At 45.8% G+C, this 7,500-nt stretch overlaps 1 protein-coding gene across 5 annotated transcripts in view; it reads right to left on the reverse strand.

Annotated features, from left to right (window-relative positions):
- Nucleotides 1-7,500, reverse strand: part of LOC128691091 (uncharacterized) — an 800,012-nt gene that overhangs the window by 120,995 nt on the left and 671,517 nt on the right. For all 5 annotated transcript variants that reach the window (XM_053779887.2, XM_053779886.2, XM_053779885.2 and 2 more), the window contains exon 3: nucleotides 4,414-4,539. In XM_053779887.2, coding sequence (XP_053635862.1) covers nucleotides 4,414-4,539 — 126 coding nt within the window. The remainder of the gene's footprint in view (nucleotides 1-4,413; nucleotides 4,540-7,500) is intronic.

The raw sequence follows: 7,500 nt of genomic DNA on the forward strand, positions 1-7,500 counted from the left end.
CAGACTGAACAACTAGCTCACTTTAACACTAACAGAGCTAGCTGCACTGAAACTCATCACCAACATATTAAAAACACAGTAGAGGGTTAATATTCTGTGACTAATACTTCGTCAAGCACTTCAGAATCCTTCTCACTTGATAGACACCAGGAACATCAGAATAGACATTAAAAATGACCGGAATTAAGCTCAGGACAAAAGCTTTCTTATCTCATTTGTCTGGATACCTTCCCACATAGGAATCAGCTGTCATGATAACACTAATGAAGAAGCTAGGTCAGCTTGTAACAGGTCGGAGGTGGAGCTACAACTGGACATCTTTCCTACTAGTGTTAAAACCATCCTACTGAAGGATACCAGCTCAGGTAGACGAGAAAACACAGATACCCAGAGACCTGAGAGCACTAAGTATCAGGGCAACCTAAACTTCTACTAGTGTGTGACGTAGTGACTATCATAGTGAGGCTGAGGTGTCGTCATGTATGGTAGGTGCGGCATCCACCAGAGAGCCTCCCGTCCCTTATTATTCTACATGTAAGCTCTGTGAAAAAAGACACACAAGACCTACTGTGTGTACTCAGCTACTTTTACTTGCCTATTTGTGGTTGCAGTCGTCGACTATCCTTGCCTGGTCTTCAAACTTGCTGTTTGGTCTACACGTCTGTGAATTGATAAAGCCCACAGGGCGAAACGTCGTCAACAAAAAATCAATATAATGTGCATATGTGTCTTTTACCACGGCCCTGATATATCGTATATAGGGTTAAGAAAGACTTGACATCCCTTTATGCCAATGAAGAATAAATTAGAGTGAAGTACCTGGAACAGTTCACAAGTAACCTACCCAGGTTTTCCTCCCAGTTGATCGCTCAGTTCAGAACGCAGCCAAACGGCATCTAAACTTCATTTTCCTAAAAGCTAATCTCGCATTAACCACATGTGCATCCGCTGCAGAGGTTAGACGGTAGATGTGCACCTCTAGCGACATGCTCGGTACTGTGCTCACCCTTATTTTCTTGAGTGAGGTTTGTAGCATCTGGTTCCCCTAGTCTGTACTTACTTTTCTGTCTTCTCTCCCCTTTCTCAGATTTTATGTCCTTGTATTTGCTGGGATTGAATTTCGGTAACCACTTCAGTAGGGTAGGTATGTGTGTGTTTCGGGGGTGGGGGGAGGTATCACCAGTAAATGTATGTAGACATTTATAAAGTCTTTGACATTCCATTTTCTGTGAGACACTGCATCTGGCCCCAAGCACTGCCAGGACCCACAAGTAGTGGCAGGACCCACCAGTGGTGGCAGGACCCATCAGTGGTGGCAGGACCCACCAGTGGTGGCAGGACCCACCAGTGGTGGCAGAACCCACCAGTGGTGGCAGGACCCACCAGTGGTGGCAGGACCCACCAGTGGTGGCAGGACCCACCAGTGGTAGCAGGACCCACCAGCGGTGGAAAGACCCACCAGTGGTGGAAGGACCCACCAGTGGTGGAAGGACCCACCAGTGGTGGAAAGACCCACCAGTGGTGGAAGGACCCACCAGTGATGCCATCTTTAACAAATTTCTGACCATCACAGTTATTATCTGCCATCACTCTCTCTTTCTCTCTCTCTCTCTCTCTCCTCCCTCTTTCACTGATGGCGCTAGGGGAAAATGAAGAAGTTTTTGAAGAAGATTCGTAACCATTTTTAAGATGGTTGTGAAAAACGCTCCCACATGCTACCAATATATATCCCAACACTTGAATCTTGTGAACATTTCCCGCGCTCCGCGTCCCAAATCTCCAATATAACTCGTCAGGTGTAATTCTCACTTCGTCCGAATTCACCGGATGGAATCAAATAACCGGGCGAATTTACCGCTAAACCGCCGAATCCATTGCGATTGAACGATCGGAACTACTTACTTCGGATTGAAAAGCTGGTTTTGGTTATATAGGAAGAAGCTTTTGGCGTTTCTCTCCGGAAATAGGCAAACACGAGAGGGGGAATCCGGAGTCAGGTGGTGGGATTCGCACGCGGCTTTAGTTGCGCGCGATGGCACCAGATGGCAGTTTGCTTGTGTATGCAATATTGAGAAGCGGGGGGAAAATTGAATGATTTGCATTTCGTCTCGGTGTTACAAGACGGAGCGGTGGGCTGACGGTTTATATTAACAGTGGTGGGCGGTGGGGTGTGTTGCAGCCTTGTTATATGCCCTCCCCCACCCCCACTGACCCACCCACCCACCCGACTCCCAGAACTAACCCATCCACCCACCCACCTACCTCGGTCCCTAAACCCAGTCGTTCTCCATCTCCCTCCTGCATCCAATCCCCCTCCCCCTCCCCCAGCAGCCTCCTCCCGGTCCCCCGGTATCAAAACTTGTGCCGGAGTTGGCGTCACTGTCGCTAGGAAGTGCCGGTGTCCGGCTCTTATAAAGGGAGCTTACATCTGGCTCTCCACCGCCCCCAGTCTTCCACTGCACTTCCCCGTTCTCGGATTCGCTTTCAATTTCCATTTCTTGGTCTGAGCTTCAGTTCTGTTATTGATTTTTTCCTCGGTTCCCATTTCTTAGATTAATCATTGCTCATACTTGTTTCCCATTCATTAATACAGAGAGAGAGAGAGAGAGAGAGAGAGAGAGAGAGAGAGAGAGAGAGAGAGATGAAATACTCTCACATCTTCCCTCCTGAGGTGCCATATAGCTCACTGGTGAGAGCATTTGACTTACAATTGCAAGGTCTATGGTTCAATTCCCTCATACCTCTGCCCACCTAGCAGTAAAAATAAGTGCCTGTGTGAGTTAGCCCACTGTTGTGGGCTGTATCCAGGGAAAAATGTGTAAGACACTCCAGTACCTGCTGGAATGTTATATCCAGTGTAAGACACTCCAGTTCCTTTCCCCACACTTCTCTCTTCCCCCCTTAATCTTTTTTTTCTCCTTCCTTTCCCCAAATTAGTCGTTCTTCTTCTTCCCTTCTCCATTTTCATCCTTTCTTTTCCCCTCCCCACCATCTTTCTGCCTCCCACATTTACTATCTCCTCCCCTTCACATTTTTATTACTTCGTGAATTTTCCCTGCTCTTATTCCCATCTTCGTAACCATCCCCCTTCCTATCCCCTCCCCTCCTTATCCCCTCACTACCCGCATTTCGAAGAGGTACACAACTCTGATTTCATAATACGTCAAGCCATACAATGAGGGGAGAGATGAGGGAGGGAGAGGAGAAGGAAAGGAAGTGTGGAGGTGAGGAATGGAGGCGAGGGGAGAGGAGAAGTGAGGGAATGAGGGGAGAGATGACGGAGGGAGAGAGGGGAGAGGTGAGGGAATGAAGGGAGAGGCGAGGTGAAGGAATGAGGGAGAGAGGGAGGGGAGAGGTAAGAGGAGAGGTGAGGGAATGAGGGGAGTGGAGAGGAGAGGTAAGGGAATGAGGAGAGAGGAGAGGTGAGGGAGGGAGGGAAGTTGTGATAAAGCTCTACACCTGGGGTAAACGTATCACCATTAAGAGCATGTACTGTACCTGCCTTATTAATATAACAATCACAGTATGGCTGCTGGGTACTCACGTGATGTACATAAGAATGGAGGAACACCTACCATAACAGCTGCCCTTCCTAACACCTGCGTCGACCTCAAGTACACACCTGCTCTCCACACCTGTGAGGAGCAGGTGTAGCTCTCACAACTACACCAGGAACTGCTGTAACCACTAGAATCATGATGACATATACTGATTGTTCGATATTTCATTAACCTTCTTAACGCCTGTGTGTACACCTGAGATAAGTAACTCAGGTGTTCACACAGGTAGGTATTTTGTGTGTACACCTAAGTATAGTTAGCGTGACGTAGGATCGAGTCTATACTAATCCTTACACTGAAAGATGAACGCTGCTTTCAGCGTTAAACGAAACTGATCCAGTATGTGGCTCCACCCATCCGTAACAGCACCCACCTGGGGCTCCACCCATCCGTAACAGCACCCACCTGGGGCTCCACCCATCCGTGACAGCACCCACCTGGGGCTCCACCCATCCGTAACAGCACCCACCTGGGGCTCCACCCATCCGTAACAGCACCCACCTGGGGCTCCACCCATCCGTGACAGCACCCACCTGGGGCTCCACCCATCCGTGACAGCACCCACCTGGGGCTCCACCCATCCGTGACAGCACCCACCTGTGGCTCCACCCATCCGTGACAGCACCCACCTGGGGCTCCACCCATCCGTGACAGCACCCACCTGGGGCTCCACCCATCCGTGACAGCACCCACCTGGGGCTCCACCCATCCGTGACAGCACCCACCTGTGGCTCCACCCATCCGTGACAGCACCCACCTGGGGCTCCACCCATCCGTGACAGCACCCACCTGTGGCTCCACCCATCCGTGACAGCACCCACCTGTGGCTCCACATATCCGTGACAGCACCCACCTGTGGTTACACTGTTGGCAGGCGAAACACTCCAAGTGGTAAACGTTGGTTTTCGCTCGCATGACCATCTCGAAGGCTGGTATGACTTTGTTGCACGCAGCACAGTGACCCGTCGTCCCGAACAATCTGTGAGAGAGAGACCCATTGTAGTGACCCACGGTGATGGGGAATGGGGAAGTAGGAGATGGGGACCAAGGAAGTCGGAGATGGAGGATGAGGAAATGAGAGCCTAAGAAAAAGAATAACTGTTTTAGCCAGGGACACTAGTAGGAGGGGAGAAGGTTAGTGAGATGAGAGGAGATTAGCGGGAGGGGAATGGGTTAGTGTAAAGGGAAGGGGTTAGTGGGAGAGGAGTGGGATAGTGGCAGGATAGAGATACAAGTGAGATGTTTACTCTGTAAGAGGTAAAAATTTATGTAGTTATTGTATGCATAACTATCTATCTATCAGTCTGTTTCTCCGTTGACAAAGCAGGTAGTGATTACTATTAATTACTTCACTAAAGAATCAGAGCGGAAGAAAAAATTTTTGATAAGGGAGAGCCACGAACACTTGGAGAGTTACTTCACCACGATGATGATAGTTGTCGCAGCTGTCTACCACCACCTGACGCTCACTGCTCAACACTCAACAAATGAACTATTTCTACACGCACAGTGCACTGAACACTAATAGTTTGCCATTATCCAGTTAACTATGTCGAGCAGACATGAACTATCCCACTAATACACACACACACACACACACATATATATATATATATAACCGGAATGTACGTCTCGGTGTATATGCACTAAAGAGATTACTTTAATCTCTAGTTTGGGGATTAAAGTAATCTTGATGTTATTGTACGAGTGAATTGTGGCCTTAATGAGCCTCGTCGAGTCGATAGGACTAACCCTTACATAGCAGTCCAGTGTGGACATTCTTTAGTGAGCCTCGGGCTCTTAAGAGCACTAAGTTGAGCTCCCGGCTTTCCTGGACCTAGTGTTCCTTGACTCAGTGTTACATAACTGACCTTACTTTTTTTTTTTTACCTCGGCTCATCTACAGGTTAAAAGCTGAAAGCGTACTTCAGCTGGTTCTGAAAGTCGTACTTCAGCTGGTTCTGAAAGTCGTACTTCAGCTGGTTCTGAAAGCGTACTTCAGCTGGTTCTGAAAGTCGTACTTCAGCTGGTTCTGAAAGTCGTACTTCAGCTGGTTCTGAAAGTCGTACTTCAGCTGGTTCTGAAAGTCGTACTTCAGCTGGTTCTGAAAGTCGTACTTCAGCTGGTTCTGAAAGTCGTACTTCAGCTGGTTCTGAAAGTCGTACTTCAGCTGATTCTGAAAGTCGTACTTCAGCTGGTTCTGAAAGTCGTACTTCAGCTGGTTCTGAAAGTCGTACTTCAGCTGGTTCTGAAAGTCGTACTTCAGCTGGTTCTGAAAGTCGTACTTCAGCTGGTTCTGAAAGTCGTACTTCAGCTGGTTCTGAAAGTCGTACTTCAGCTGGTTCTGAAAGTCGTACTTCAGCTGGTTCTGAAAGTCGTACTTCAGCTGGTTCTGAAAGTCGTACTTCAGCTGATTCTGAAAGTCGTACTTCAGCTGGTTCTGAAAGTCGTACTTCAGCTGGTTCTGAAAGTCGTACTTCAGCTGGTTCTGAAAGTCGTACTTCAGCTGGTTTTGAAAGTCGTACTTTCACAGGAGCATATTATTATTAATAATATGCTCTCATACATTACATAAATATTTATATATTAAACTGGTGAATTAATACATGATACTGGTGTATTTATACATTATACTGCGGTGTTAATATATTATTCTCGGGTGTTAATACAATATTCTGGTGTATTAATACAATGTACCGATTTAGTAAGGCATACTGGTGTAAAAATATATACTGGTATGTCGCTTCATTATGATGTATTTGCACATTAATATATTAATACATTATACTAGTGTATTAATACATGCTGGTGTCTTAATACAGTTTTTGGTGTATTAATGTATACTAGTGTATTCCTACGTTATACTGGTGTATTAATGCAAAATACTGGTGTGTTAATCATTATACTTGTGTATTAATACATTGTGCTTGTGTATTTATATACATTGGTGCATTAATTCTGCTGTATGTATCTATACATAGAAGTAGTTGAGGTGTTTGTCTCCGCAAGTGGTTATTTTCACGCGAATGAATCACACCAACGTCTTACCGAGAAGGATTATGTTTAGTGATATTTCTCTCTTTAATGTAGAGTTGGATCTACGCAAGAGTCTACTGGTAGAGCTGCATCTGCTCTTGTTGCCACCTCCATTGATAACAACTATAGCCACCATGATGAGTTAGGCATAAAAATAAATGGGTATCTACACTGCAAACTGAATTCTTTACCATCCCAATGGCGCTAAAGTTAACATATGACATTGAACCTGATTCTTTGACTATTGCTGATTCTATGCCATCATTGAAGGCTCCTGACTCATAAAATTACTCTAGCAAAATGTTCAAAATAGAAGCCAAATATAGATACTAGAAAAACAGGGGAAAGAAGATTAATATACAACTTTTATGGATGCCATCACACATTGAATTACACTGTCATGAAGGAAAATGTAGAATATAACTTTGGTGTGTCTGTATATAGCATTAGGAACATTACGAGAGAAGTAAATAAGGAAGCCGAATGTTACATCACTCATTATGATAATATAAACGCAGAGAAGTACGTTTATGGAGCAACTTGCAGTGTGATCAGACTGATGTAGTAGTAGCCAGGCTTAGGCTTGATTACAAATACCTCTGGCAGTTTAGCAGGCGTACTGATGATCAAACTAAAGGTAAAGTGTGTGGCCAGCCTTACGGTCATTGTCTTGAGCAGTGTGCTTACTGTCCACTGAAGAATATCGAGAAAGTATAATATCTAGTGGAATGTGTCAGGGAATCTTAATAATGAAAATAAAATACCAGACATACTAAGCAGATTTCCCAGCAACAGATGAAACAAACCAGATGTACTCTTGTTAACTCTTTTGGGGGATAGTTCCAATGCGTTTTGTGTATCCCTGTGCTCTTGCACTACTCTGCACAATTTGTGGTGGATAAGA

This window comes from Cherax quadricarinatus, chromosome 27 (assembly GCF_038502225.1).
Source record: "Cherax quadricarinatus isolate ZL_2023a chromosome 27, ASM3850222v1, whole genome shotgun sequence".
Lineage (NCBI taxonomy): Eukaryota > Metazoa > Arthropoda > Malacostraca > Decapoda > Parastacidae > Cherax > Cherax quadricarinatus.